Source organism: Lentinus tigrinus (assembly GCF_003813185.1).
Source record: "Lentinus tigrinus ALCF2SS1-7 unplaced genomic scaffold L226scaffold_1, whole genome shotgun sequence".
Lineage (NCBI taxonomy): Eukaryota > Fungi > Basidiomycota > Agaricomycetes > Polyporales > Polyporaceae > Lentinus > Lentinus tigrinus.
In genome coordinates, this window is record NW_027137910.1 from 181,466 (window position 1) to 208,965 (window position 27,500).

Genomic DNA, 27,500 nt, shown 5'->3' on the forward strand with positions numbered 1-27,500 from the left:
GGCGAAAACGCGTGGGGACCGTCGAAGCGTCCCGTGCTCCCGGCGGACTCTTCCAGACCACCATGCGAGACAACGTCATTTCTCGCCTGCATCCGAGGCTGACTCAGTTACCAGAACTCTGCTCGATATCCCGTAACAACACCCGGCGTCCGCGCTTTTACTTGCAACGGCCCATCCTTTCTCCACAACTGCAAGTATATTCCGGATGTCGTAACCGCAGATCACGCCACACATATACAGCAAGAAGGGCACATTGGGCCGCAATATCATCCATTGAGGTGTGGGAGCTGTGAAGTAGGACACAATATTGGTACAAGGGTGCACAAGGTAATCTACGACAAGGAAAGCGGGACAGCGATAGAGCGTGAGCAAAACGCTCCAGGATTAGGACGTCACTGCAGCCGCCATCAGTCAACATTCCAGCAACGGGGATCACAGAACACGTACTGTAGCTCGCGGGATCGATATGGTCTGGCAGCTCGGGCACTGCAACCTCGAATCGCGATTGAATCGCAGCCATCACCTGCTGGTCGCTCTCCGACGACACAAAGGTGATGGCGAGACCCTTGGTACCGAACCGACCGGCACGACTACAATGGAGGATTAGAAGAATGCTAGACGAGTCAACCACACGTAAACTCACCCGACACGATGAAGGTAGCTGTCAGCGTCCGGCGGGCAATCGTAGTTAATCACGATGTTGACACGCTCGACATCGATGCCACGACCGAATATATCGGTCGCGACAAGAATGCGCTTCTCGAACGCCTTGAAGGCGGTGTAGCGCGAGATACTAACGAACAAAGGTCAGCCAGCTGAATCGGAATGAACGACACCCACGTAACGTACCGTTCCTCCTGCGCGAGGCCGGAATGGATGGCAATGCTCGGGAAGTTGCATTGCACAAGAAGCTTGTCCAACTCAATGGCACGAGCGACCGACTTCACGAAGATGACAACCTAACTCAGAAGTGAATACAGGAGGAACCATAAAACCAGTGCGTAGACGAACCTGATTGAATTCCAGGGTATCAAGGAGCTCGTTCAGCTTCCTGTTTTTGCCGACTTCCTCGAGCTTCACATAATGTTGCTGAAGGCCGTGCAGTGTGAGCTTGGTCTCGTCGTCGACGAAGATTTCCAACGGCTGCAAACGAACGTAAGAATTGAGCTACACAATCAAGTTCTAGGAGACGCACGTTGGCCATGAACTTCTTGCAAGTGATCCGGATGTCCTTTGCAAGGGTGGCCGAAAACATCATGACTTGCTTGTGGTGAGGCGTCGCCCGGAAAATCTCTTGAACGTCGCGTCTCATGTCTAGCGGACGGTGGCGAAGATGGTAAGATGACGTCGTACGTAAAACGGAGCAAAAAGGCACGAAGGAAGAATGGGGGGCCGAGGTCGCCTAACAGCGCCGTCGAGAAGGACTTGCAGGGCAACTGGGCGGGCGACGTCGACGAGGACGACCGCTGCCTTGAGCTGTTGAGACCGTCGATGCTTCGTCCGTTTCCTCTCGCCCACACTCCTGCACCCGACAACAACAACAACCACGCAGTCCACAGTAACCGCCGAACCAAGGCCCAGATCGTCGCAGGAGGTCGCTAAGCGCTGGAGCGCCGCATAGCGAGACAGGCTGACGTGGATGTGAAACCCGACAAGGTTGACGCCGCGAGAACAAACGAGGCACGAATGATGATGGGACGCCGAAATTCGCATGAGACTAACCAAGCTGTTCGAGCATTTTGTCGCACTCGTCCAGTATGAAGTGCTTGACTTTGGAGGCGTCGAGGACCTTATCTCTGACGAGGGCGTTGAGTCGACCGGGGGTGGCGACCACGACGTGAGGGCACTTGGTCTTGTCGCGGAGGAGGTCGGCATCCTTCGACACAGGAGTACCGCCGAAGAAAGTGCTGACACGGACGTCGGGCATGTACTTGGCGAAACGAGTGTACTCGTTCTTGATTTGGAAAGCGAGCTCACGAGTGTGGCACAAAACTATGACCGACACCTCGCCGTTGACCGGCTCGAGCTGCTGAAGAGTCGCCAAGACGAACACTGCCGTCTTTCCGTGACCAGACTTTGCCTGGCACAGGACGTCCATTCCAAGGACCGCCTGGGGAATACACTCCTGCTGGACTATAAGCGAGAGTGGCGTCAATCAGAGCTTCAACACACGCATCCGCGTTGAAACACAAACCTTCCGACGGGTGCTCGAAACCAAGGTCACTGATTGCTCGCAGCAGCTCGGGCTTCAGCAGGAAATCCCTGTCCATATGACGCGTGTCAACACCTCGGAGCCACCCACCCGTTTAGAGCAAACTCCACGCACCTGAATCCTGTTGAATGGATCCCCGAAAAGTTCTTTTTGTCCTTCTCGCCCTCGCCATCGGCTGCCGGCGCTGTCGCAGAGACAGCACCGTTGGACGCGGCGGCTGCTGGTGCACCGTTCGTGACCACGTCATGCTCGTCCTCGTAGTCGATGAGTTCCTCATTGTCGTGCGCGCTCATAGTTGCTGCCGGCGGAAGAAGGAATAAGAAGAAAGCTAGGAGAGTGTAGGATAGGAGGCGAGGAAGTGGTGGTTGGGAGAAAAAGGACGACGCGCGAAGCTTGACGCGGCGCGGCGCCAAATAGACCCCCGGCAACCTTGTTGAGCGCACGGACCCCAGTCACGCCTCTGCGCGTCACGAGCCTCGAGCTTGGGGCGTGCATGCCTAAGTCTCCCGAGGCTTGCCGTGTTCTGAACTAAGTGCTGAACTGCAACCAAATCTATGAGCTGCATGCGTTCTCCGCTACGCCCGACGCCCGACTCCGAATCGTGTGTGCCAACGGAGTCCCGTGGACGCAAAATACGTTCCAGAGTGCGTCTCTCTACACGCGTCTGCGCCTGCCGAATCCGAATTTGTAATGTATTTCGGAGACGACGTTCGGAATAACATGTGCAGCGAACCCTGATCTCCCTGGACGACTCATTTGTACCGCTATATAACCCACATCCCATGAAACCCACGCGTTGACGGGCAGCCGCGGTCTGAGCGACATGCAGCAGACCTACAAGAGCTCGGGAGCCTCGCCGTCGCAGCCTGCCGCTGGCACCGTCGAACCCACCATGCATCCCCAGACAAGTTATCCCTTCTGGTGAGCCATCTCCGCAAAGCCGACGAACGATGTAGCTGACTCAATGCTTGACGTGGAGGCTTGGAGGTGAGCTGCAACACTTCAGATATGAGAGGAAAAGGTTTCACAAGAGTGCCATGCGTGTCGGGACGTAGGTGTCGGCGCAACGAGTGAGTAGACCGATTTTTCCCCGTTATTGCTATTTTTTCCTCATCTCGCTGCCCGTTTTCAGTGGCGGCATGCTTCACCCATCCTCTGGATCTGACGAAAGTGTGAGTTATTGCTATTGAGTCTTGCGCAGAATAAGAGGCATGCGTGCTCATTCGTCTACGACGTAGTCGGATGCAGACCATCCACTCCGCAAAGGGCGGTCCGGTACACCCATCAACGCTCTCAATACTACGAATGACCGTCACCGAAACCGGCTTCAAGAGTCTATACACTGGACTTTCTGCCTCCATCATGCGACAAATGACGTATTCCCTCGTTCGTCTCGGTGCATACGAGAAGATGAAGGGGTACTTGTCCCAGGACGGACCGGCACCTGCCAGCCACCTGTTTCTGGCCGCGATGGTTGCAGGAGGTTTGGGAGGTATGGCTGGAAACCCGGCCGGTAAGCATCATTCACCAACTTCAACGAAGCGATTGTTCACTCCAGTCATCAGACATCCTTCTTGTCAGAATGACCAGCGACTTTGTGCGACCTCCTAAAGAGAGGTATAACTATCGTAACGCCTTCAGCGGTCTGATCACCCTAGTCAAGGATGAGGGGGTCCATGGTCTCTTCCGAGGAATGGGCACAAACTTGGTGAGATGAAACCCGCCCCCACACCACGCACAAGCTGACAAGTCTCTCTAGACAAGGGCTATTCTCATGAACGTGAGTATATAGGTTTTACCATTTTGTTGCCGTCACGGCTCTCACCGTGGTTTCCTAGGGTTCTCAGGTTGGGTCGTAAGTTGGATTACTGTTACATGATTTTCACCACCGCTTACGCCGGTCGGCAGATATGATCTTTTCAAGCAAATATTGTTACGAAACAAACTGCCTCTCATTGACTACCAACTACAAGACGGCTTGCTGCTACACTCCATCTCTAGCGTGTTAGCCGGTACCTTCGCTACAAGTACGACATCATTCCTCTCGAATTTGCCCGCAGCTACTAACTACTCATGCCTTCCATAGCCGTGACTGCTCCTGCGGACGTGATGAGATCCAGGCTCATGGCGGCGGTATGTACCTCGCGTCCAACTCCGCGTTTCGATGACGGTCTCATCACTATGTCACAGCATGGTAAGACGCACCCGCTTGAAGTTCTAACCACAGCGCTCCGTGAAGAGGGCCCGCGCTTCTTGTTCAAGGGTTGGACACCTGCCTTCATCCGGTTGGGCCCCAACACTATCTTGATGTTCATCTTCTTCGAGGTACGTTGTGTCCTTCCTCTCCGCCCTCCCGAGTATGATCCTGAGCCAAATCCCGACAGCAATTGAAGAAGGGTTGGAGATTCCTCTACCCCGCAGACTATATCCCCTAGATGCCAGCGGACTTCTTATATCATTATTCGTATCCCAGCAGACTTGGCTCGTAGACTAGACGGATCATAGAGGACCGTCGGTATACTAGAGTAGAGTCTAGAGCTACTACCCTCATAGTATATAATCACAGTTACCCTCATACTCCCTTATACATGTCGCTTGCGAAATGCTTGTTCCCAGCTATGCTCATATGTGTGAAATTTTACCCTGGAGGATTGTCAAAATGTCCATGCGCAAGTTCAAAAAGTCGTCACGCAGTTGTAGCTAAGGTTGGGCGCACGGCGGGCATTGCCAGATTCTCCACCAAGGGAAAGTCGAGAAAAAGGCGCGACACGACGACAACTTTTCCCTTCCACGTGCCAAATCAAGGGAAAGTGGATGAAAAGGTAACCTTTTCCATGGCTTTTCTCCCCGCGCGTGACCAATTTAGGAACAGGTGTCGTCGTGACGCGCCTTTTCCATGACTTTTCCCCGGCCAAAAACCTGTCAATGCCCGCCGTGGCGGGACTGTTTTGACTTCTGTGGTTTGGTCACATGATCATGACGCTAGATACCCGATCGCGTTTTTCTGTGCAGCCTTAACCTTAGCCTTGGGCTTGCGAAGTCTGCTCTATACTACAGCGAGCCAACGTTCTGCTCTCCTTGTCATCTCAATTCTGCTTCTGTTACTTCTAAAGCATAAACTCACGCAAACTTCCTAGAACGAGAAGATACTCTGACCGAAGCGGCCCATTCGTCCAAATGGAAGCGTTCCATCTACTCTCTCGCGGAGGCGCGAAGTTCGACAAGTCGAAGTTCAAATCCGACGTAGACCTCTTTAACGTACGTCTATATGTAACGCGCACTTGGGATGTCTCTGGAGTTCTCATACTGGGCCACCAGGGCAAGAAACGCAAGGCAAGCAAAGCCTCGACGTCCGCACGAGTTGAGGGGGGGCTCCCACCGGAACTCGACTTCTTCAAATATGCGCAGGGTGTCCGGGGAAAGCGGAAGGCGCCTGAAGCCAGCGGAGATGCTGATCCAAAAGGCAAGAAGCGAAGAGTAGAAGTCGAGGAGGATGGAGGAGACGAGGATGAGGATGAAGACGAGGACGAGAATGAGGACGAGCCGGAGCAGAACGCCGAGGACGTCGACTCACCGATGCCTCGCCACCGCGTTACTACGAAAGGAAACAACATCCCAGAACATGTGGAGACATTTGAAGGATTGCGCGAGCGGTATAGCATCTCCTCGCACCTGCTGCAGAACCTTGCGCAGAGTGGATACAAGCGACCGACGGGTATACAGTCGCATGGTATCCCCATACTCTTGGAGGTATGCATTGTCCATACATCTATTCGGAGCGTTGATTTTGAGCTTGAAGCAGCATCGCGACCTCGCGGCCATCTCTCCAACCGGTACTGGCAAGACGCTCTCCTACCTACTTCCCGTGATGTCAGCGTTGGGGGCGCCGGCGGCGAGTACGAAGTCAAATCAAGGCTCAGGCGTTCGCGCGATCATCCTCGCGCCCACGCGAGAGTTGGCCCACCAGATACACAACGAGTGTCTGAAGCTCGCGCAAGGGCGAAAGTGGAGGATAGTCCTTTTCAGCAAGGCGTCGGCAGCAACACTCGCGGACAAGAAGGTGCGCGAGAAAACTGGTGAGTATGACAGCATATACCCAGCATCGGTGAACCGCGTCTGAATGCTTGACCCAGACCTGATCATCAGCACACCTTTACGACTTGTAGCTTCGCTGCAAGCGGGCAACCTCGAGCTCGACAAGTACGTGCCCTTCTATCACGTACCATTGCCTCTCGATCTCATGTCGCGTGCGCAGTGTCAGGCATATAGTCCTCGACGAGGCGGACCGCATGCTAGACGCCGAGTTCTTGGAGCAAGTGCAGGAAGTCATCGCAGCATGTACGCATCCAGAAGTGCAGAAAGCTGTCTTCAGTGCCACCCTTCCTGCGAACGCGGAGAAGGTTGCTATGTCTATGCTTCGCGACCCAATACGGGTCGTCGTAGGTCTGAAGTACGTCGTACCTTATGAAGAGCGACTATCCTTCTAACCACCGTCTCTAGGGACACTCCTCTTCCTCTCATTGCCCAATCCCTCACCTACGTTGCTGACGATCAATCCAAGCTGCCCACACTGTTGCAATATCTGTCACAGCCTTACAACCCCCCTGTACTCATATTCGTCTCATCCCAGCCGAGGGCTACGTCCCTGGCTGAGGAACTGGTCATTGGCGGCGTACCTAACGTCGACTGCCTGCATGCGGGGATGACGAAGAAGGAGCGCGAAGACGCCGTTTCGCGTATGCGTCGGGGGGAGAGCTGGGTCATGGTCAGCACCGAGGTGATGGCTCGTGGCATGGATTTCAAGGGCGTCCGAGAGGTCATCAACTATGACTTCCCGCAGAGCGTTCAAAGCTACGTCCATCGGATTGGTGAGTTCCTATGGGCTGTTGAACAATGCAGAAGCTTCATAAGACCTCATCAGGTCGTACTGGGCGCGCTGGAAGGGAGGGGAAGGCCATCACGTACTTCACAAACCAAGACGCGCCTTTCCTCAAGACGTAAGTGGTCCACAGACACGATCCACTACGCCGAGGGGCGCAGCAATCCGCTGACTATACCGGATTAGGATCGCTAATGTTCTTTTGCAATCGGGATCCACGGTACCGGAGTGGATCTTGAAGCTTCCCAAGCCTTCGAAGATGAAGCGACGGGAAATGGGCAAGGTGAAGCGCGCGGAGGCGGTCAACAATGCAAGACGCATTGGGCGGAACGATGCCATCAAGAAAAGGCAAGTGTCGCGTCCCAAGTTATCGAGGCGGATCTATGAACTTAACCCGGCTCACAGGGACATGATTGCTGCTTCGAAGCGTCGAAAAGCCAAGCAGACACAAAGCAAAAGCGGGACCGCAACCTCGTCACCTCCCGCAGACGGAACAGACGAGGAGTCGGAATGAAGTTCTGGTCGTACACTCTGATGCGATGCGTACCCCCAACCTGCTGTGTGCCCCCAATTCCACATGTTGGCGGGGTGTTCTGCTGACATGCTGGCAGAGAGGTCCGGGTGGCATTAGCCACGGTGGTCGCTATAGTCCCCGGGTGGCACACCTCAGTTTGGAGAGGGAACGTAGGAACTCCGCGTATCCGGTGTTCAGAACGCACCTTACGTGGTTGTGATGTCGATGATAGGATCGATGTAGTTCAGGTAAATGAAGCTGCGTCGTTCTGGGTGCGATCCACGTTGATGAGTGGCACAGTTTCCCAGGCGGGCTTTCCACATAGCAAGCCGGGTGAGAAGCCTTGACACATATGGGAGGAAGGGCCCGCGCCCTGGCTGGCAGCGACAAGGATGTTGTGCGGGGATTGTGCATCAACGGACAACATCGCACCGACGGCAAGGGTTGTACGGACAGCATTCCCCGACTCGGTGCGTGGGCGCCGGGTCTGCGGCATCTTCTTGTTCGCGAATCTGGCATGTCCGCTAGCGGGACCTCCGCCGGTGAATATATGGTGCCCAGCGGGGATACACAACGCACACACAAGGTCCAGGAACGTCGGGGTGGCCACAGATGATGCGTCAGTCGTTGTGGACGACACCCATGGGTGGCCGCCCTCTCGCGTGGTTCCTCCGGGGCTGGTGGCGTTGGTGACCACGGCGTCTGCGCATTTTGCTTCCGCGATCCGTACAAGGTAACCGCCACGCGTCGAAACCCAAAACTTAGCATGAAGTGCATTTCTGTCACGGCAAGGGCGTGCAACCGCCCCGGCCGCGAGGCTGCCTCGAGGTTGATCTTCCGAGGCTTCGTTCACGAGCAATCGCGTTCATAGAATCGTGTTTGCACCGTATCGGGTGGCACACCCTTCTATAAGTCCTCAGCTTTGCGAGCAATGGCTTCACCACTCAGAGCATCCAAGTCTTGCGTCGAGCGACCTCTGTCAACTCACTGTCCCGCACCCCAACCACATCCTCGTACTTCACTCCCTCGATGCCTGCCTTCCGCAACATCCGCCGGTCTCGCCGCATCTCACACCAGCCGCCTCGCGATCCAAGTGAGTCCTCGTGCCTGATCCACTGCCCCTTCGATCGTGAACTGCAAACTGACGCACTTCAATTCGGTAGACACCGACGAGTATGATCTCTATGACCTTCACCTCCTGTACCCAGACTTGGACTCGGAATCCGCGCCGTCTCCGACCGCTACCACGTCGCACGACGACACACCGTATCTCCCGGCCGACGACGTGGGCGAGCCTGAAGTCGATTCCGACTCGCCTCCCCTGCGTCCGTCCTCGATCCGCTCGTTGCCCACCCAGCGTTCCTCGCACTCCCGCAAGCGGGATCCCGACTACGTCCCCCGCCCGCCCAACGCCTTCATGATCTTCCGCTCCGAACTCTGGAGCAAGGAGAAGATCAAAGCCACCGTCGAGCGCGACCACCGTCAGATCAGCCGTATCGCCGGCCAGCTCTGGAACCAGCTCTCTCCCGCCCAACGCGCCCCCTACCACGCGAAGGCCGACGAGGCCAAGCGCCTACACGCCATCACCTATCCCAACTACAAGTACACTCCCGTCTATCGCAAAGACCGGGGCGTTAAGCGCAAGGCCAAGCTTGACCACTCCGAGAAGATTCACCGATGCCAGCAGGTCGCGCGCCTCATGCAGCGCGGCTTCCTCGGCGACGACTTGGAGAAGGAGCTCAATAAGCCCGTAACGGCAGGCAGCGACGACTACGAGTCCGACGAGTCCGACGAGTACGTCGAAGGTCCTCGGCGGAAGAAGGCGCGCAAGTCTTCGGCGAAGGTCATGGCACCACCACGCTCGCGCCCCCCTCGCCTTGCGAAGGCACACGTCAAGTACGAGCCAGACCATGACCAAGACGTCATCGCCTCTCCCGCCCTCTGGGGCCCCGTTCCTGTCAAGTACGAACCCTCCCCTGTCGCCGAGCCGTGCATCAAGCAGCAGTCCATCTCTCCGGCGCTGTACGACATGCCTCCTACCTCATCCAACGTCGAAGTCGATGGGTTCGTCGCCACTGCTGACATCCCCGAGTTCTCTCTTGGCGCACCGGCATACAATCGTGAGGTACGCACACCACCCCACGACCCCGACTGTAGCATTGCTGAACTCGTGCAGGTACAGTTCACGGATCCCTTCTCTTCCGACTTCTCTCGCAGCCCTGAGACCCCCTTCTCGAGCCACGACCCTCTCAGCCCTGCCCCCGGCTGCCTTTCGCTGTCGGACGACTTCCTTGACTTCCCCAGCGAAGCCAGCAGCCAGAAGCTCAGCTCTCCTGACGATGCGTTCATCGGCATCTTCGATGTCAAATCGACTCCTCTTGTCAATCCGATCGAATCCTACGGGAGCTGCGGCTTTGAACCCCCGAGCATGTTCTACGGGTACAACCCCTCTCTCGACCAGCCCTCCGCGGATCAGGAGTTCTCCGACTGGATGCGCTACGATAGCTGCGCCTAGGCAGCCATTAGACACCACGATGATACGCACCTGACGCTTTCTCACCGCTTTCCTCTCGACGTTCTCGACCACTTCCATGCAATCCATCCTTTACTTCCTCCAATCACCCAACGTACCCACCATTGAAAACCCTTTGCCCATCACGTATCTCCCAGCTCTCTTGTCATATCCCCAATCGCACTTACGTATCCTTCTGCTCTCGTTGTCTTCGTCTGCTTGTACCATACCCTGTATTACCACGCCGATACTCGCGCCACAAGCCCTCTGCTCTCACATATCGCTATTTAGAATATTGTCTTCATGCGCTTCCATACGCAGGCGTACCCAATGCATCACATTGCCATCCGACATTAGAACGTGCATGCGTGACTCGAACAGCACCGATTACATACGGCGGATCATCTTTCATCCTATCCCTCAAGGAGCATGCAGACGCACGCCCTCAACATACAGAAGGAAGCCTATGGTCAACGTTTTGCCTTCTTCGCCTTTCCATCTGCGCCCGCGTCCTTAACACGCTTCCCGCTCGCAGTACTGATGTTACCCGCAGCATGCTCCGCAACGAGCCATGCTTCGCACTCTTGCTTTGTCCGCTCGGGGTGCTCCAGCTGCCATTCCACAACGCGCGCCAGGACTTGGCCGGTCCACGGCCCTGGACTCGCACCAAGCAGCTTCACCACTTCTCTGCCCTGAAGCGGGGCGAAAGCAGGTAAACACGCGAATGTCAGCCTAGGGATAATGCAACGCTCTAAGCGGGAAGGAGGACGCACATCAAGGATCGGCTTGGCGTCGACGGCAGCGGGTAGGCCGAGCTCCTCCACCCGAGTGACGAACTTGTTGTAGGCGGTAATTGTGCTTGACGCGGCCTCGACTGCAATACCATGGTTTGAGCATGTGCTGCTTCCTCATATACCTCAACGGATAGTTCGTACCATCGATCGAAGCGGCTTCACCGGCCCACAGTGCTGTAAGATCCTGGACGAGGGCAAAGAGGAGGGACGAGGCCCACATCGACCCGCTCACGGCGTTGTGCACGTTCCGGTCACGCAACAGCACACCCAGCCACGCTCGTTCCGGCTTGTCCATGTGACCACTCCCCCACTCGGAAACACCCTGCCTGAGTAAGTCTGCCCCGGAGAAGAGAGTCGGAATGCCGTCCAAATAGTGATGTTGCGCCCCGAGCTTCAGGCCATCGCGTATGACGGCTTCTGCTGCAGGGCGGACTTTGCCTTTAGACTGCGTGTAGGTGAGACCATGATATGGCGTCAGAGCAGCAGCAAGGTATAAACGGCGGAGCGGGTTGGTAGATGACGGAAGCTCGGATAGCATGAGTGGGTGGATAGGAGGAAGGGAGGGGACGGTTTGACCCGCAAGAGTGCTTGCAACAGCGGATGGGTTGGCGAGTGCATGCAAAATCAATGCTGCGCGCAATGCTGAGTCCAAAGAGGCGAGGGAACCCGAAAGCTTGATGCCTATGTTGTCAGGTATGTAGAACACCGAAGAGTACAGCGACAAGCTCTGGATGAGATCAATGGACAACAGAGGATTACGACCTGCGAAACATGCTCAGCATTGCGTGACACAGCGGCGGACAAGCTTACCTCCCAACATCTTGTCCAGCTCTTCACCGACACGCTCGCGACTGATCTTAACCCTCAAAGCCTCCTACGAGCCACGCTCGATGAATAAATGACTGCGTCGGCGTCGATCAACCTGCGCACCTGGATGAGTGGATCCTTCGCTGCCTCCTGAAGCTCTGGCACCATCGTGAATCCGAAGCGACTCGCGAACCGTATGCAACGGAGAACACGCAGGGGGTCATCCGTGAAGGTCTCCTTAGGGGATAATGGGGTCCGTATGGTTCCGCTCCGTAGATCGTCAAGTCCCTACTTCGACAGCATGAGCAGCAAACAAATGCGTAGACTGAGGCTCACTTTGCCTGTATGGTCTTCGACCTCTCTTGAGTGGATATTGTAGAACAAGGCATTGATCGTGATGTCTCGCCTCACAGCATCTTGATAGGGTGTGCCGAAAGCCTATAACATTGAGGAACAATGATCCAGAGTCTCAGATGGCAGTACATACCACTTGCGTGGGGATCCTGCTGTGCTCTGCGTACTCTTCACTTCTAAGGTTCACGAAGTCGAGCTCGATGCCAAGGACGGTAGTACGCGCGGTTTCAAGATGTTTTGACTGGTCCGGATTGCTCTCAATCTTTGCCACGTCCTTCACGACCAGTTCCTTCTGCGTCCGACAGAACTCGACGAAGCGTTCCGCGAAAGGAACTCCCATCATGTTTTCAAGCGCGATGTCAATGTCGTTGCATTTCGAACCGAGCAACTGTCCAAGACAGAGCTCATGAATACATGACAAGAGGGTTTGAATTGATCTACGTGCACAATTTGTGCGTACCTTGTCGCGGACCCAACCTCCTGCGATCCTGCATGATGTCTCTATCCCCTCCGTCGCCTTCATAGCACGCGTACATTCATCCAGGAGATTGCACAACGTGTCCTCCTCCTCTGTCAGCTTGATATCCATCTTATCGGGGGTAGCCACACGATGCCAGTAGAAAGAGCGAGTGAATAGAGAGGGCCTGGCGCGTTGGTGGAATGGGAGTCTTGGACACACAAACGATCTCAAGCGCATCCACAACCTGTACCAGCTGGCGGGATAGCTGATTATAGTTCAAGGGAGTTGAAATCGACACAACAAGATGCGAGGGTGGTGCAAGAGGACTTGGGTGCGAGGACTTCAAGTTTGACCGCTTAAGCGCTTATTATCACACCAACCTTCCGATTGGTCGAGTGACTAGCTCAGCACAGCGCAACTTCAACTCGTCTCTTCCGTATGTCACACTTGCAATAACCTCAACTACTACGGCGGTAATATAACGACGTAGACGGATTTATCAATGTCCAAGACCTGAAGAGAAGGAGGATCCCCAAGCCTTCAAGCCAAGATGCGAGCCAACCAGACGGCCAGGTCGTTGAGAACATCTTCGTTCACGGCATGCTCGAGTCCCTCATACGTCTGGAAAAGAACCTTATCCGCAGGGAAGTGGAGATTGTTGCGAAGGAAGGTTGTGCTCTCCTCTCCGTAGGACAGCGGCACTTCCTGGTCCGCGGTACCATGGGACCAGAACACAGGCAAGCTGGGTTCCATTTGCTGCATTGCCTGACTTCAGTAGTCAATGTACTATCATTGAGTTCAATGGAGCAGTGACTCATACCTGTCTGGATTGTTGAGGAATCCATCCCGATAAACTGGCGACCCCGCCAAGCTCATGCAGAGTGGTCAATGCAGTCATGAGCGAGAGTGCCGCCCCTTGGCTAAAGCCCACTAACACGATCTTTGACGAGGTCGTCCCGTTACGGACCTCCGACATGACTAGGTTCTCCAGCCTAGCGACTGAGGCCGCGACGCCAGGTTCATCATGACAATTGCAAGGCGGAAGGCTCTCGATGTTGAACCAGCTCGGACGAATTCTCCCTTGACTATAGGTTACGGGAGCGTTGGGTCTAAGGCAGGCAACACTGTAAACCTTCCCGGCCGGGTAGCAACAGAGAGGTCTTACACTTACGCTTGAGGTAAGATCCATTTCACGCGGGGAAGTCGGTCAACGACTGAACTGAGTATAGGCAGCCAGCTGCCATTGGTCTGCCCCATTCCCTAAAGGGCAGACTCAAGTCAGTCATAAATGGCATATACTCAGGGTGAAGGAATTGACTCACATGGACGAAGACGACGGTGGCCGAATGGTCTTCGGTCGGAGCAATGACGAGCGGTTCAGTGCCTTCCGCTGTAGCCATTCGACTGTCTGGGTAGTTGTGCGAGTTACCCCTCACGCAGCACGGACTTTAAGTCCTGGCCCATGGCTTGAAGAGGCGAGGGTAACTGTACTGCGCAGCACTCATCGCCATGGACGTTGCATCGCCCATGGATGCCGCAGTCGACGATGCGCTCTCGGGCAATGTCAGAACTAGAGTCCGCGGGCGCACTAGCAGAGGAACCGGACGCGGAATCTGGATATATATGATGACATCTGGATTGTGATGCGGGCGTCGTGTGGGATCAGCATGAGTGCCTCATCGTCGTCGCACACGATGAGCACATGCAGGGCGCGTGGCTCATTTTGGGCAAAGTCAAAACACGGACAAACAAGTAGCCGGCGTTGCCTTCGCGTTCGAGAGCGTGCTCTTCATTCTGCACAACGACCCTTCCCCCTTCCCCGCCGTCCCGCTCGTCCTCTCCACGGATCTTTGTCATGGGCGTCGTCTCCAGTTGCTGCGAGTCTTGCTGTGCGTCCCGTCTACCTGTGCGAGCGACATATCATGCTAACGTTGTCCGGACAGTCCGCTCCCGGAGGTCAACATACGAGCCGTTGTTGTTGGAGAACGAGCGGGAGGCAGTGGCAGACCTTTTGCAATACCTTGAGAGTACGTCCCTCATACCCCACACTTACCGTCCTATCCCGCGCAGATCTGCTCAACACGCGGTCGCGCTACTGCAGATCGCACAACTACCGACTTCTTCCGGGATTCGCCTCTTGCAGCGTTGACTACACTCTCGTTCTCGGACAACGTCGACCTCCAACGCAGCGCCGCACTAGCATTTGCCGAAATCACCGAGAAGGAAGTCCGCCCGGTCGGCCGCGACACGCTCGACCCAATCCTCTTCCTCCTCAGCAGCCATGACACCGAAGTGCAGCGGGCTGCCAGTGCGGCGCTGGGGAACCTTGCTGTCAATAGTGGGTGCTCCTCCATAGGCATATTCTCGCCCGCACTGACATCGCGCGACAGCCGACAACAAGCTGCTCATCGTCAAGCTTGGAGGTCTCGAACCTCTCATCAGGCAGATGCTCAGCCCTAATGTCGAAGTGCAATGCAACGCCGTGGGATGCGTAACTAACTTGGCTACACATGGTGAGTTTTATTTTTTGGTGTATATAAGTGGACATGCCCAGTGTGGCTAGGCGATTCCCTCGCACTGTGTACGCCGCTCTGCTTTATCATGTGATGCTAGAGAGTGCGAATTGTGTTGGACTGACGGTGTTCAATTCTGCTAGACGACAACAAGACCAAGATTGCGAAGTCTGGCGCCCTTGTTCCCCTCACTCGCCTGGCTCGCTCCAAGGACATGCGAGTGCAGCGCAACGCGACAGGTGCACTGCTCAACATGACCCATTCCGGTGCGTTCTGCATGACAGGCCCCTTCGGTTATGAAATCCTAAATGGCGTCATATGAATGTAGATGAAAACCGGCAGCAGCTCGTCAATGCCGGTGCGATACCTGTGCTAGTTAGCCTTCTCAATTCCCCAGATACGGACGTTCAGTATTACTGCACAACTGCCCTCAGCAACATTGCGGTGGATGGTGCGTCGCGACTGTTCTGCCTGTCTCGGTACATCACTAAATGCTGGGAAAAAGCTCATAACCGGAAGAAACTTGCGCAGACGGAGCCGAAGCTCGTGTCGAGCCTGGTGCAGCTCATGGATAGCCCGAGTTTGAAGGTTCAGTGTCAGGCCGCATTGGCACTTCGCAACCTGGCTAGTGATGGTAGGCTGACGCATATGCTTACCCATGATTACTGCTACTCATCATGCATATTTCTACAGAGAAGTACCAGCTAGAAATCGTCAAGGCTGACGGTCTCACCTCTCTGCTCCGGCTGCTGCAGTCAACCTACCTGCCGCTTATTCTGTCTGCCGCTGCTTGCGTACGAAACGTCTCCATCCACCCACAAAACGAGTCACCCATTATCGAGTCCGGGTTCCTGCAACCTCTCATCAACCTGCTGTCGTTCAAGGACAATGAGGAGGTGCAATGTCACGCGATCTCTACCCTTCGTAACCTTGCCGCGAGTTCCGAAAAGAACAAACAGGCAATCGTCAAGGCTGGCGCGGTCCAGAGCATCAAGGAGCTTGTTCTCGAGGTTCCGATGAACGTGCAAAGCGAGATGACGGCCTGCATCGCGGTGTTGGCTCTTAGCGGTGCGCCCAAATGCTTCTCGGTATAATTATGGTTGTCTAACCTGGACGCGACGACAGATGAGCTGAAGGGACAGCTATTGGAAATGGGCATCTGTGAGGTGTTGATCCCCTTGACGAACTCGCCAAGTTCCGAGGTACAGGGTAACAGTGCTGCAGCTCTTGGCAACCTGTCTTCCAAGGGTAAGCGCATTACAGCCATTGACGATGTTTCAGCTTATGAACAAGTATTCGATAGACGGGCGTACGACCACTGATGACTACTCCGCCTTCAACGACGTCTGGGACAAGCCTGATGGCGGCATGCACAGATATCTGTATCGTTTCCTCACGAGCTCGGATGCAACCTTCCAACATATCGCCGTGTGGACCATTGTGCAGTTGCTGGAGTCTGGAGGTGCGTCTCCGTTGACGGAAAATAGATCATAACTGACCTCGTCGACAGACCCTCAACTCATTAGCAACATCCGCAGCTCTTCGATCCTCATTCCTAACATCCGTCAACTCGCGGAGACTCGCACCTCTACTCCGACTTCCTCGCTCGGCGGTACCCCTCACTCGCACCACTCGCAGAGCCACTCCTATGCGGACACCGAGACCGGCAATGGGCACGGTGAGATCCAAATGCTCGCACGGCGGATCCTCGACTTCACAGACAGCGAGGGTGTCATGACTCCCAGCGCACTGGCGTCGCAGATTCAGGCCAGCTCGTTTTCACAACGTGACGAGAGCATTGGTGGACGGGACCACGACGAGCTCCGGAAGAGCGTGCGAGAAGCCTTCGCTGGAAGTTCAAGTGGTCACTGAGCCTCTGTTGTTTTGGATAGTGCCCGGGTCTGTGCAGTTTAGACCGCAGGGTCCAGATTGCAGTGAACCTTGGGCAGCGGACTCTCTGGGACGTTTCTTTCCAACTACCTACAGGGCGCTTGCAGGGTATATGCTCTGTCGGCGTGCGGCTTCTCTTGCATCTTCTTGTCCTCGTTCATGTATATGTCGATGTTCGGCTCACGCTTTCGTCTGTGTATCGCATCTTTATTCCCTCTACTTTCGTCAGTCTCGGTATCCAGTTGCACTTGACACCCATCGTACACTTGCCCTCCCCGCTGTTGTCTTGTGATGTGACCTGCCCCTCGCGTGTTCACACCCTCTCATCCTCTTTTTCGCGTACTTTTATTTGTAGGACGAGGTATAATCGACGCGATGTACATATATATGCTTCCCGGTTCGCCATACATCCCATACATCCACTCATCCATCCGTATGCATTTATGGAACGTAGATATCCGCAATGCAATTTCATTGCTCATCCCGTTCGAATGCTTTATCGCATCATTAGTTACCAAGAAGACAGGAGGATAGAGTTATAACCGATTGGGGCGCATTCTATGCAATCATTCAAAGAATATTCAACCCTATGGACATAGGAGCGCCCCTCTTTCTGCTTATGGAATACCCGCCCTAAGAAAGTCGGTATCCAAAGAAGGCAACCGTCGTGGTTCAGCATCTGCACTAGTCGATCACCAGTCATCTTTGCACAACGAAACTCCTACTGGACCCCGAACATCAGGACATACCTGCATGCGTTGAACACGAGAATCAACGGCGCCCGTAAGTGGTAAGTACCGCTTAGCTGCCCAGTGAGCGTGCATCATGCATCAGGCGTGGCGGCACTGGACGAAGGGCCTCGCCGATTTCGTCAGTCAGTGCTGTACCAGTGGAATGCAATGCAACAAGCAAGGATTCAACGTTCAACGTTCACCGATGCGCGGACGGGCCTGTGTTGCTGCAGACTGCGGGCGGGCGGAAACTCGAGCTGCGCATGCGCTCCGACGCGTGGGAAACGTCAGCGAAGTTGCAGGCAGTCCTCTACCAGCTATCTCGGATATCCAGGTCCGTACCGGCTCTGCTTCAAGGGTCTGGCCAGAGACGACCGCGTATTTTTGGACAGGGTGGGCATTGGGTGGATCGCCCGCAGCTGCCGCACTCATGGATGGGGTTCTCTCGGAAGGCGTGGTGGTCGGGACGACACCGACGGTAGAACATATTCCCATATAGGCTGAAAACTGTATCTGGGTCAGGATGGATGAGCTGGCGACAACTTGTAAAGGTACACGTCATTCCTCCTTTTCTGTGAGCTAGAATATTTGCGCGAATGCGCTAGAAGAGCATGCCGAAAAGTAGGACGGAGGTATAGGGCAAGGACGGAGCCCCAGTGAGGGCGCGGACGTGTCATCCCAGGGCCGGAGCGCCCGGATATTGGGGGAAGCATACGGGCGCTTGGTGGGCGTGGACCTTCTCCACCGACATTGAGGTTCTTCCCCCCTGCAGTCCTTCTCTCGCCTGTACATATACTCCCTCCATCCCCGGGGGTCTCCTCCCTTCCTCCCCGCTTTTCTTTTTGCGCTCCCTGTTACCCTAGACGGTCCCCTCCACCCAACACGCGACCTAGGCTGCGCCTCGGTGCATATTTCTCCGACCCCACTGCTCTCCGACTCTCTGCTCCCGTCCACTATCACGACCTGCTCTCGGACGCATTCGCGATGATTGTACACATCTCTCTTCTCCTCTTCCTTGTGGCCAGCGCTGCCCCCTCGGACGCCGCCCTCTTCTCTCGTAGCTCCGACTCGCTGTCTCGCGCAGCGAAACACGTTCGCCGTCACGTAATCAGGAGAAGCTCCGGACTCTTGGAGGACATGCGGCTCGCGTACGCAGGGCTCCGACAGCAGCAACAGCCCCAAGTGCTGCTTGCGTCCAAGCTGTACTGCACGAACAATGTGGGCACGGGGTTGACTGGCGTCGATTCGGGGTCGGGATCAGGATCGGGATCGAACAGCTCTGATAGCTCGAGTGGGTCGACTTCCTCGACTGACGCGGTCACAACTTCCTCATCGGACTCCGTTGCTCCGACAGCTACACAAACGGACTCGGGATCCTCTACGTCGAAGACTGGATCCCCAACTACCAGTTCCTCGTCGTCGTCAAGTACGGGCACTGCTTCCTCTCCGTGGAAAGTCGTGCAACAATGGGTACGTATATCCATTGAATTCCATTGCAAGTATTGACAGTGCAAGCAGCAAGGTAGCTCGTTCTTTGACGGGTGGAACTTCATCAATTCAGCCGATACCTGGACGCACGGTATCGCGCAGTATGTCGACCAATCAACCGCTGTAAGTGTCATATTTCTCGGAGCCTGTTCGTCACTGGTTATGGGACACTTCGGGAGCCGAGTTGTTCGCCAAACCCTGCTCCAAAATCATAGTCGGTCAAGTCTTTGGTAGGGGGACTGACCACTTTCGACTCCCCGCCACTTCCCCACCAACTTATTGAACAAAGCTGGACTCGAAAGAATAGTTATGCTGACTCGACGTTGATTCTAGCAATCGGCCAATCTCATTGACATCAACGATTCGGGCCATGCCATCATGCGAGTCGAGACGACCGGTACGGTCTCAGGGAATCGTCAGAGCATCCGGCTCGAGTCGCAATTCACCTATACTGGGGGGCTCATCGTCATTGACGCCGTGCACATGCCTACCGGGTGCGGAACATGGCCAGCGTTTTGGAGCAACGGACCCAATTGGCCAGTTGGCGGTGAAATTGACATGGTGGAGGGCGTGAATGACTACACCAACAACCAGGTGACCTTGCACACGAACCCGGGTTGCACCATGTCTTCTTCGGACCCCAATACCCTCGGGATCACTGGTTCCCTCGTGGCGAACACGGACTGCGCAGTTGCCACCACAGCTAACGCTGGATGCGGTGTACGTGCGAGTCAGACGAACTCTTTCGGGGCACCGTTCAACAGCAATGGCGGTGGCGTCTTTGCCAGTGAGTCTCGGTTCTAGTATCATATCATCTTACTTCATACTGACAGTCAACAGCGTTGTGGAACGACGATGGGATCAAGACTTGGTTCTTCCCCCGTGGGTCCATCCCGGATGACATCGACAATGGTAAACCGCAGCCGAGCGGCTGGAGCGCACCCATTGCGAACTTCCCTGCGTCATCATGCAAGCCATCTACATACTTCTACACGCACACGGCTATCTTTGATACCACACTATGGTGAGTCATCGTCCGTCATTGTGCGGTGATCAGAGGATGCTGACGTGTATCACAGCGGTGATTGGGCAGGAGGTGTCTGGACAGCGGCCGGGATTCCAGGGCAAGAACAGAGCTGTGCAGCGCGCACTGGCGCCGCCACCTGTGAAGACTACGTCCGCGGCAACGGTTCTGCCTTCGCTGAAGCCTGTGAGTCGTGCAACGTTGTTTGTTTGCGGAAGAATATCCAGTGACATACAATCATACGCAGATTGGGAAGTGAAGTACGTCAAGATCTACCAGACGAGCTCTTAACCTCTTCCCCCCTCTCCCTTTCGTTCACCACCATACACGGTCATATTCCCGATTTTGCGATCTTGCATACACAAGTGACGCGCACACCGTCACCCACAACCCGCTCCCGATCGCCGCTGGAGGATCGATCTGGATCTTTGGAATAGGAGCACCCCACAGACTATCGAGATCCGATGCTACCAACAATCTTACCTTGCATCCCTTATGAGCACACTCCACATTGCGAACATTGTAACATAGAGGAGGACTCTTACGACCCGGACCCAAGATGGCGCGAGGGGCGGGCCGCGCCCACCTCCCGCTGCTGTCGACACCGTCCACGACCCTGCACGACTTGCACGACGCTCATGCCCTCGCGTTGTATCCGTATTGCTTGCGCCCACGGACTGTGGAGGGTTATTCAGATGTGCTCAAGTCTGGTTCAGTAGATTACTGCTCACCGTATCAGGTGTCGATCGCTTTGTATTGCTCTGGGTCTTCTGTATCATACTCTGGGCACTATGTAATTACATGCTCCTCATCCTTCGCCTGTCTAGGTGCTGGATTCGGTGAGCATTTCCTCAGCCTGCAAATTCATCCACTGTCTCCCGGATAATGGCAGGGCCGATAGACTCAGCTGGCTCCGTGTATCAGAAGTTCGTCACCTTACATTTTCGGCTCTGAGTCAAATTTGTTTCAGTATTGCTATATCTTCCTGCTCATCCCGGGTGTCTTGCTGTCCATCACACCCGTGCTCATCCTGGAATGCGATATGCAGAAGGTTCCGGCGATCCAGCATGGTGATCACGAACTGGGCGCTACTCTGCGTTATTACAATTCTGATCTCGAGTCTAAATCAATACCGGTTTGATTGCCGGTGCACTGTTCGATTGTGAGACCGCGTTCGAGTTTGCGACGCGTCCTGACGCGTCTCTGCCCAGTGCTTTGCATTCGCGTGGACATCTCAGGCTTTGTCCTTTCGCACAGCCCTGTTGTTGACTAGACACACACACACGTTTTTCCTGTCAAGAACTAGTCGCGAAGGGGTCCATAGTATCGCGGCCTCCTGGTAGCCACACGCACTCAACAAGTGACATGCAAGCAAACTCGAGCTTGCGCCGCCCTGGGGGCGTTGGAGGCGTTTCCTCACCACTAGAAAGAGCTCGACTCAAAGCCTACCCGAGCAGAACTGAGGTGTCTGACAGCGAGGAAGAGCGGCAACGGTACGTGGCTTGCGGTCGTGCTTGCGCGGTACTGCTTACCAGACTGGCAATCCCACAGACGCATTAGGTCAAGGCTCGCACCGCCGTTGTCTATAGCACAGAAAGATCTGCGGGTTATCGTGGTGTCGTCGGACGAGGAGGATGCGTCTAGGTACGTGGCAGCAAGGCGGACACAGCCAATATGGATTCTGAGGGTTGTGCATAGTGCTTCTGTGATGGCTCAGAAAGGCTCTCAACAGCCAACACAGACATCCTTGGCGGAACAGGATGATGACATTTGGAACAGGTAGGTTATCCCTATAACAGGTGAATGTGCCGACGTTCAATTCCCAACCCTCGCTTAGCGATGTTGAACACTTGCCACCCGTCACTCCAAGGAGGCTTCTGAGGTACGGGGAGATAACGAAAGGCCGAAACGTCACTCTCGACTCTCGGTCCGAGTCTGAAGACGCGGACGAAGTGCACATCGACGCGGACAAGGCTCTACCATTACGCACACCCAAAGCCCGGCGTCGAGCCCCGAGCCCAGACGACGACGTGATAGACCTCACTCTCAGCTCACCGGAGAGCGAGAAGTCGGACGTCGAACCTCCGGATACGTATAGTCAGCCGGAGACGCGTGCGACGAAACCCTCTCCGACGGCCAGCAGGCAGACCTCTCGTCCTATACCCGGAGGAACAGAGAAGATGCTGCCACTGTTCTTAGACGACACCGACGAAGAAGAGCAAATTAGGGTGCCGGGCGATCCATTCGCACTCGACGATGGGGCTATTCTCACTTTGTGCGTCACCCACTCATATCGTTCGATTGCTCATTATGCTGAGCCTTGGCCTCAGAGACGAGCCCCGAAGCGCACAAAAGCCCATCCGTCGCTCGACCCTTGCGAACATCTTCGGCACTCCAGGGCCCTCCACGCCTCGGCGTCCCCCTCCCAAACCTCTGAATGCCGATTCGCCAGAATCCGACTCTGAAGACGAGAGTAGGATCGAGGTGACATTCATCAAGCCCAAGCCAGTCGTCGCCCGCGCCCGATCGACCACTTCTAGTCCAGCTCCTCACAAGACTGGCAAGGCCCCGAGGCTGACAAAGAAGGCGCTGCTACAGCTTGAACTCGAGCGGCGGCGGAACTACGCGCAGGCGTTCTTCAACGAGATGAATCAGACAGTCTTTGGGGGTGAGATCCCTGCGGAGACGAAGCTGGAGTGGAGTAAGAGGCTATTGACCACTGCTGGAAGGGCGCATTGGAAGAGGTATGTCTGGTCGTCTTGCTATCAGCCTATGCACGATACCGATATCTTCTTTCAAGGACGAAAGAGGGCGTGCATGTTACCTCGATTTTGCTGGCGGAGAAAATTCTGGATTGCGACGGTCAGTTTTCAGGTGGTCTGCTCGGCAAAGGGGGATCCTCACACTCGTTTCTTCAGAGCGCATCAGGAACACACTCTCGCACGAGATGTGCCATCTAGCTTGCTGGATCATCAACAACGCCCCGACGGAGAACCATGGGTCGCTGTTCAAGAGCTGGTGAGTGCTTTGCGCTTCCAGGTCATACAGTGGATGGCCGCTCACTATGCAACGATGTAGGGCACAGAAGGTCATGCGAAAGCGGCCGGATATCGAGGTGACGGTATGTCCCCTCCCGATCTGTTCTGGCCTCTGTCGTCGTCTGACTATATACAGACGAAACACAACTACGATATCAAGTATAAATACGAGTGGAGTAAGTTCACACATGTCGAAGATACACCTAGCCGCTTGCTGACCATCACCGACAGAATGCGCGAAGTGCTCGAAGATGTAGGTTGCCCAGACCGGCATGGCAAGGGATTCCCCTTACTGATCTGGACCACAGATACGGCCGTCATTCGAAGTCGATCAACCCCGAGGAGCATGGTGCGTAGCACTCTTTCTCCCGCATCTCATCTAGCCTCTGTTCTGACCCGTTTATTCCCGCGCGCTGCAGCCTGTGGAGTTTGTAAAGAGGGCCAGCTCGTGCCTCAATTCGAGTCTCGGCGGGCCCCCAAGACACCCAAGCCGAAAGCGGACAGCCAGAACGCTGCGGCTCGCAGTCGCGGTACGTCCACCACGTTGTCCGCGTCCATACCGATGCTGACCTGCCTTCACTGTTCTTCGGGTTCTATGGGGCATTTGATATACGTGTTCTTGCCCAGATTCTCCACTGCACATTCCCGGGGCGTTCCCTTCGCCCGCCACGCCGGCCAAGAGCGTGGTGGCTGCTGTGGCCGCTACCCGGACACGCACGTTCATCGAGCTGTCGGATGGCGAAGATTCGGACGTGGAGTTTTTGGCTAATACGCTCAACACGGTCCATCTCTCTGCGGCAGGCGATTCTTGACTTGTGACTCTTGACATGTGCAGTGCGTCTGCTTCACGTTCATTTGTGGAGACCTTCGGGAACTCGGAGCTGGTTTTCTCTTTGATCTGGGCTTTCTTGGTACATATTGGGACTTCGACTTCTTTTCAAACACACATCCGCATACCTTCATCAATTGCATGTATCATACCTTGTACTTACTGACCGCGAACGCCACCTTGAATGTGAATGAATTTCTTGGAAAGAAGGCCTTCGGGTTCCGGAGCGCCCAGACATAGCCTCCCTGTACGAGTACTCGCGCGAGAGCCTCACTTGACCTCATCTTCGTTCGCCCGCGTGTCGCCACCGCGATGTCTTGTTGTTGCACGCTTCACCTCGCCTCGACGGCCACAAACAACGCGGAGGGATAGCAACGGAGAGGGCGGCACACAGCGTTCGGCACTGACAGAACAAAAGCCTCGTGTACGCTTGGGCGTTCTTTTGTGCCCAGACGGACTTTCTCCATCCCGTTGCCTCGCCAAAGCGGTCTGCTAGGTCAGTGCCTTTCTCTCTCTTTACCCCGTGCTTGGTTTTGCTTAGCCTGTGCTTGACCCTTCGACCGTAGATAAGACCGCGCTCCCGGTAGTCCCACCGTTTCTCCGCGTCCGAGCCTTTTACCGGTCTTTCATCCCACACAACCTTCACCTCCACCTGGGCTGCGCCCAGGCCACCTCAGCTCTTGCTGTCGCTTTTCTATTCGTATCTAACCGCCTTCGCCGCCCCTTCTTCCCGGGCCCCTTCGACAACCAACTACTTCAACGTTCAACCCATAGACAGACATCGTCAAGATGCGCCTCCCCCTCCCCCTCCATCTCCCCATCCTCGTCTTTCTCCTCGCCAATGCCGCGCCATCCGACGCGAGCCTCTTCGCGCGGGGCACCGGATCGCTTTCCCGTGCAGCGAACCGTCTCCACCACCGCGCCGCCAAGCGCAGCGCCGGCCTCGCGAAGGACCTCCGGAGGGCGTTTTCGGGGATGTACACGCAGGAACTCGCCGCCACGACGGGTGGCTCGCAACGCGTCTACTGCGTCAGCAATGCCAACTCGCCGTCGCTCGCACAAGGTTCCGGGAACTCATCCAGCCCGTCAGGAAGCTCGGGTAGCAGCAATGGTACATCCTCTTCTTCTGTTCAGTCGTCGGCATCCGCCTCGTCTTCCGCCCGGGCCTCATCGGGGACGAGTACTGAGCACTCGTCCTCCACGACAGCGTCTAACCCTTCCTCGACGAGCACTGCGACATCCCCATGGAAACTTACCAAGTCATATGTGAGTTTCTCTCCTTGCACCTTTTGGCAAGACTGGATTGGAATGGGGTTGTCCGTCCCGTGATGGATGGGGGGGCTGGGAGGGGGTTAGAGTCGATAACCTGGCAGCAATTCGCCAATCCGTGCCCGGCGCTCGCCAGAAGGGGCATTGTAGAGAGCATTATACTGACGTGAATCATAGCAAGGAGACTCGTTCTTCGACGGATGGGACTTCTTCACTGGTGACGACCCCACGCACGGTATAGTTGACTACGTGAACCAGAACGATGCAGTACGTCCCTACCTCCCCGCATGCCTCCTTCACACCCATCCTCACGTCTCTGCAGCAATCCTCCAACCTCATTGAGATCAACTCCGCGGGGCACGCCATCATGCGTGTGGATACGACACCCCAGATATCGGGCAACCGCAAGTCTGTCCGCATTACGACCGAGTTCTCCTATACCGGGGGGCTGGTCCTGCTCGACGCAGTCCACATGCCCACTGGTTGCGGGACCTGGCCCGCGTTCTGGAGCAATGGTCCCAATTGGCCCGCCGGAGGCGAGATCGACATTGTGGAGGGTGTGAACGACTATTCAAACAACCAGGCGACGATCCATACCAGTCACGGGTGCACGATCCCCTCCTCCAGTAGCTCTTCTCTCGGGATCTCCGGGGATGTCGTTGGCGGGACCAACTGTGCTGCCGCGGAGACCGGAAACGCCGGATGCGGGATGACTGCCACCCAGCAGAACACCTACGGGGTGGGCTTCAACAACAACGGCGGTGGCGTCTATGCTAGTGAGTTTTTCTCTGCTATGCAATTCCATAGCCCATGTGCTGACCGATGTACAGTGCAGTGGGTTGACAGCGGCATCTCTGTCTGGTTCTTCCCCCGCAATGGCATCCCGTCCGACATTTCCTCTGGTGCGCCGCTCCCAAACAACTGGGGCGCACCCATGGCGTTCTGGCCCGCATCCGGCTGCGACCCGTTCAAGTTCTTCGACTCGCACTCTGCGATCTTTGATACCACCCTTTGGTTAGTTCGCACTTCTCGAATGTTGTTGTTTCGTTGCTCACTTCGACCTTCGCAGTGGTGACTGGGCGGGCAACGTTTGGAACAGTGCGGGCACGCCTGGCCAGGAGCAGAGCTGCGCGGCTCGCGTTGGCGTCTCTACCTGCGAGGACTTCGTCCGCAACCATGGCTCCTCGTTCACCGAAGCCTGTAAGTACCTTCTGCGTCTTCGAGTCCGTCTATGTTGCTGATGCTGTCCCGTTCAGACTGGGAGGTTAACTACGTCAAGATCTTCCAGTAGGGCGTATACGTCGGACTATTCCTGGGGAATCGGATGGATGGAATGGGTCTTCCTGGCTTTCGCAGGGGCATATTATCTGGACATGATGATACTAACGACATCTTACGGGCATGACCAGGATATACTTACAGGTTATAGCAGTCATTATATCGTCCACTGTGTACTTCTACTATAGACGCAACTGTAGCACTCATTATTGTATATGCGTCGGTGTGGGCTTTGACGTTTGCTTGCGGTGTTCTACGCCGGCACATAAGACGGGCATCGCACAGGTGCCAGATCAACGGCGCGCGAAGGCCCATGCGCGTGGAGTCCTGTTAAGCATAGCATACTACTGCATACATGAGGGAGCCGTTTTATCGTGGTGGTACGCCGCCGCTGCAGCGTGCGGAAGATGGGGAGAGACGACAGAGAATAAACCGAAAGCGACGAGATGCAGGAATGCAAAGTGCTCCAAGAGCTCACCGGGTCTACAAGCACACAAAGAGTACTAGTCAGATATCACTGCACGCAGACAAGGTGGGGGGCACAGTACACACCTTCTGGAAACCGATGGCGGCAGCCTTCTCGCGGAAGCACTGACGGCAGAGGTCAAGGCCGTACTTGCGGATGAGACCGGCCTGGTGGGCGCAGAGGCGGCTGCGAAAGAAAGCGGGTCAGCATACGCTCCTCAGCCGGGTCACCCTCCAGCCCGTCCACCCCGATGCTCTTGATCTCTTTCCTCCCACCTTCACAAACATCTCACATATTTTCTACTCCATTTGAATTCGCGAAGAGGACAGCGCATACTCACCACTGACGGCTGCCCTTGCCGAACTTGCGGGGACGAGAGAACCAAACGGCGTCGTGGGTCATTTTGGATAGTCTTGAGGAATGGAGGAGCTACACAGAATAC

At 55.5% G+C, this 27,500-nt stretch overlaps 11 protein-coding genes across 11 annotated transcripts; 7 read left to right on the top strand and 4 right to left on the bottom strand.

Annotated features, from left to right (window-relative positions):
• Positions 1-180: 180 nt before the first annotated feature.
• Positions 181-2,608, bottom strand: L226DRAFT_496507 (P-loop containing nucleoside triphosphate hydrolase protein). Its single transcript, XM_067677564.1, has 9 exons — positions 2,327-2,608; positions 2,195-2,262; positions 1,723-2,133; positions 1,196-1,314; positions 1,012-1,143; positions 850-959; positions 644-793; positions 448-590; positions 181-395 (listed from the first exon to the last, which is right to left on the bottom strand). The coding sequence occupies exons 1-9, from the start codon at positions 2,503-2,505 to the stop codon at positions 385-387; spliced, it is 1,323 nt and encodes a 440-aa protein (XP_067542143.1). The 5' UTR covers positions 2,506-2,608; the 3' UTR covers positions 181-384.
• A 144-nt stretch (positions 2,609-2,752) lies between these two features.
• On the top strand, positions 2,753-4,861 carry L226DRAFT_527845 (mitochondrial carrier). Its single transcript, XM_067679202.1, has 12 exons — positions 2,753-3,133; positions 3,192-3,199; positions 3,268-3,282; positions 3,345-3,384; positions 3,451-3,725; positions 3,778-3,920; positions 3,972-3,992; positions 4,051-4,067; positions 4,121-4,239; positions 4,299-4,345; positions 4,403-4,537; positions 4,597-4,861. The coding sequence occupies exons 1-12, from the start codon at positions 3,036-3,038 to the stop codon at positions 4,645-4,647; spliced, it is 969 nt and encodes a 322-aa protein (XP_067542144.1). The 5' UTR covers positions 2,753-3,035; the 3' UTR covers positions 4,648-4,861.
• A 528-nt stretch (positions 4,862-5,389) lies between these two features.
• L226DRAFT_541288 (P-loop containing nucleoside triphosphate hydrolase protein) lies at positions 5,390-7,605 on the top strand (the record flags this gene model as incomplete). Its single annotated transcript, XM_067682045.1, has 9 exons — positions 5,390-5,470; positions 5,531-5,962; positions 6,015-6,288; positions 6,346-6,412; positions 6,468-6,662; positions 6,713-7,080; positions 7,134-7,209; positions 7,278-7,439; positions 7,497-7,605. The coding sequence occupies 9 exons, from the start codon at positions 5,390-5,392 to the stop codon at positions 7,603-7,605; spliced, it is 1,764 nt and encodes a 587-aa protein (XP_067542145.1).
• Positions 7,606-8,634: 1,029 nt separating this feature from the next.
• On the top strand, positions 8,635-10,120 carry L226DRAFT_517919 (uncharacterized protein; the record flags this gene model as incomplete). The annotated part of the gene is made up of 3 exons (XM_067678531.1): positions 8,635-8,698; positions 8,769-9,730; positions 9,782-10,120. The coding sequence occupies 3 exons, from the start codon at positions 8,635-8,637 to the stop codon at positions 10,118-10,120; spliced, it is 1,365 nt and encodes a 454-aa protein (XP_067542146.1).
• Positions 10,121-10,201: 81 nt separating this feature from the next.
• On the bottom strand, positions 10,202-12,882 carry L226DRAFT_527847 (uncharacterized protein). Its single transcript, XM_067679203.1, has 8 exons — positions 12,533-12,882; positions 12,206-12,460; positions 12,055-12,156; positions 11,842-12,006; positions 11,722-11,785; positions 11,053-11,673; positions 10,891-10,991; positions 10,202-10,809 (listed from the first exon to the last, which is right to left on the bottom strand). Exons 1-8 carry the CDS (start codon positions 12,659-12,661, stop codon positions 10,588-10,590), a joined length of 1,659 nt encoding a protein of 552 aa, XP_067542147.1. The 5' UTR covers positions 12,662-12,882; the 3' UTR covers positions 10,202-10,587.
• A 51-nt stretch (positions 12,883-12,933) lies between these two features.
• L226DRAFT_496521 (Phospholipase/carboxylesterase) lies at positions 12,934-14,217 on the bottom strand. The gene is made up of 4 exons (XM_067677565.1): positions 13,855-14,217; positions 13,704-13,792; positions 13,353-13,641; positions 12,934-13,297 (listed from the first exon to the last, which is right to left on the bottom strand). Exons 1-4 carry the CDS (start codon positions 13,930-13,932, stop codon positions 13,073-13,075), a joined length of 681 nt encoding a protein of 226 aa, XP_067542148.1. The 5' UTR covers positions 13,933-14,217; the 3' UTR covers positions 12,934-13,072.
• A 40-nt stretch (positions 14,218-14,257) lies between these two features.
• Positions 14,258-17,114, top strand: L226DRAFT_1905 (vacuolar protein 8). The gene is made up of 11 exons (XM_067672760.1): positions 14,258-14,421; positions 14,476-14,559; positions 14,634-14,870; positions 14,923-15,045; positions 15,189-15,311; positions 15,374-15,496; positions 15,551-15,679; positions 15,739-16,113; positions 16,171-16,293; positions 16,349-16,507; positions 16,556-17,114. The coding sequence occupies exons 1-11, from the start codon at positions 14,388-14,390 to the stop codon at positions 16,915-16,917; spliced, it is 1,872 nt and encodes a 623-aa protein (XP_067542149.1). The 5' UTR covers positions 14,258-14,387; the 3' UTR covers positions 16,918-17,114.
• A 1,536-nt stretch (positions 17,115-18,650) lies between these two features.
• Positions 18,651-20,469, top strand: L226DRAFT_541292 (uncharacterized protein; the record flags this gene model as incomplete). Its single annotated transcript, XM_067682046.1, has 6 exons — positions 18,651-19,136; positions 19,185-19,277; positions 19,488-19,941; positions 19,995-20,178; positions 20,234-20,364; positions 20,426-20,469. 6 exons carry the CDS (start codon positions 18,651-18,653, stop codon positions 20,467-20,469), a joined length of 1,392 nt encoding a protein of 463 aa, XP_067542150.1.
• A 908-nt stretch (positions 20,470-21,377) lies between these two features.
• On the top strand, positions 21,378-24,225 carry L226DRAFT_527850 (uncharacterized protein). The gene is made up of 13 exons (XM_067679204.1): positions 21,378-21,671; positions 21,730-21,822; positions 21,877-21,957; positions 22,016-22,453; positions 22,509-22,922; positions 22,979-23,040; positions 23,097-23,196; positions 23,257-23,299; positions 23,353-23,392; positions 23,448-23,469; positions 23,525-23,565; positions 23,636-23,746; positions 23,844-24,225. Exons 1-13 carry the CDS (start codon positions 21,544-21,546, stop codon positions 24,026-24,028), a joined length of 1,758 nt encoding a protein of 585 aa, XP_067542151.1. The 5' UTR covers positions 21,378-21,543; the 3' UTR covers positions 24,029-24,225.
• A 609-nt stretch (positions 24,226-24,834) lies between these two features.
• On the top strand, positions 24,835-26,605 carry L226DRAFT_451230 (uncharacterized protein; the record flags this gene model as incomplete). Its single annotated transcript, XM_067675002.1, has 6 exons — positions 24,835-25,311; positions 25,492-25,581; positions 25,637-26,090; positions 26,145-26,328; positions 26,384-26,514; positions 26,571-26,605. The coding sequence occupies 6 exons, from the start codon at positions 24,835-24,837 to the stop codon at positions 26,603-26,605; spliced, it is 1,371 nt and encodes a 456-aa protein (XP_067542152.1).
• A 461-nt stretch (positions 26,606-27,066) lies between these two features.
• L226DRAFT_564266 (40S ribosomal protein uS14) lies at positions 27,067-27,460 on the bottom strand (the record flags this gene model as incomplete). The annotated part of the gene is made up of 3 exons (XM_067683627.1): positions 27,067-27,075; positions 27,145-27,244; positions 27,399-27,460. 3 exons carry the CDS (start codon positions 27,458-27,460, stop codon positions 27,067-27,069), a joined length of 171 nt encoding a protein of 56 aa, XP_067542153.1.
• Positions 27,461-27,500: the final 40 nt, after the last annotated feature.

Bases quoted from the DNA above. Each gene is read 5' to 3' on its own strand.
- L226DRAFT_496507 (XM_067677564.1), bottom strand. From the start codon at position 2,505: ATGAGCGCGCACGACAATGAGGAACTCATCGACTACGAGGACGAGCAT. The intron at 794-849 runs GTACGTTACGTG...TTTGTTCGTTAG, and splicing joins GGCCTCGCGCAGGAGGAACG to TATCTCGCGCTACACCGCCT. The intron at 591-643 runs GTGAGTTTACGT...CCTCCATTGTAG, and splicing joins AGCTACCTTCATCGTGTCGG to TCGTGCCGGTCGGTTCGGTA.
- L226DRAFT_527845 (XM_067679202.1), top strand. From the start codon at position 3,036: ATGCAGCAGACCTACAAGAGCTCGGGAGCCTCGCCGTCGCAGCCTGCC. The intron at 3,726-3,777 runs GTAAGCATCATT...TCCAGTCATCAG, and splicing joins TATGGCTGGAAACCCGGCCG to ACATCCTTCTTGTCAGAATG. The intron at 4,240-4,298 runs GTACGACATCAT...TGCCTTCCATAG, and splicing joins AGCCGGTACCTTCGCTACAA to CCGTGACTGCTCCTGCGGAC.
- L226DRAFT_527847 (XM_067679203.1), bottom strand. From the start codon at position 12,661: ATGGATATCAAGCTGACAGAGGAGGAGGACACGTTGTGCAATCTCCTG. The intron at 11,786-11,841 runs GTGCGCAGGTTG...CGTGGCTCGTAG, and splicing joins CGAAGGATCCACTCATCCAG to GAGGCTTTGAGGGTTAAGAT. The intron at 11,674-11,721 runs GTAAGCTTGTCC...CATGTTTCGCAG, and splicing joins GCTGGACAAGATGTTGGGAG to GTCGTAATCCTCTGTTGTCC.
- L226DRAFT_496521 (XM_067677565.1), bottom strand. From the start codon at position 13,932: ATGGCTACAGCGGAAGGCACTGAACCGCTCGTCATTGCTCCGACCGAA. The intron at 13,793-13,854 runs GTGAGTCAATTC...TCTGCCCTTTAG, and splicing joins CCACCGTCGTCTTCGTCCAT to GGAATGGGGCAGACCAATGG. The intron at 13,298-13,352 runs GTATGAGTCACT...TACTGAAGTCAG, and splicing joins TTCCTCAACAATCCAGACAG to GCAATGCAGCAAATGGAACC.
- L226DRAFT_1905 (XM_067672760.1), top strand. From the start codon at position 14,388: ATGGGCGTCGTCTCCAGTTGCTGCGAGTCTTGCT. The intron at 15,497-15,550 runs GTGCGTCGCGAC...GCTGGGAAAAAG, and splicing joins CAGCAACATTGCGGTGGATG to CTCATAACCGGAAGAAACTT. The intron at 16,508-16,555 runs GTGCGTCTCCGT...CCTCGTCGACAG, and splicing joins GCAGTTGCTGGAGTCTGGAG to ACCCTCAACTCATTAGCAAC.
- L226DRAFT_527850 (XM_067679204.1), top strand. From the start codon at position 21,544: ATGCAAGCAAACTCGAGCTTGCGCCGCCCTGGGGGCGTTGGAGGCGTT. The intron at 21,958-22,015 runs GTAGGTTATCCC...ACCCTCGCTTAG, and splicing joins GATGATGACATTTGGAACAG to CGATGTTGAACACTTGCCAC. The intron at 23,470-23,524 runs GTAGGTTGCCCA...TCTGGACCACAG, and splicing joins TGCGCGAAGTGCTCGAAGAT to ATACGGCCGTCATTCGAAGT.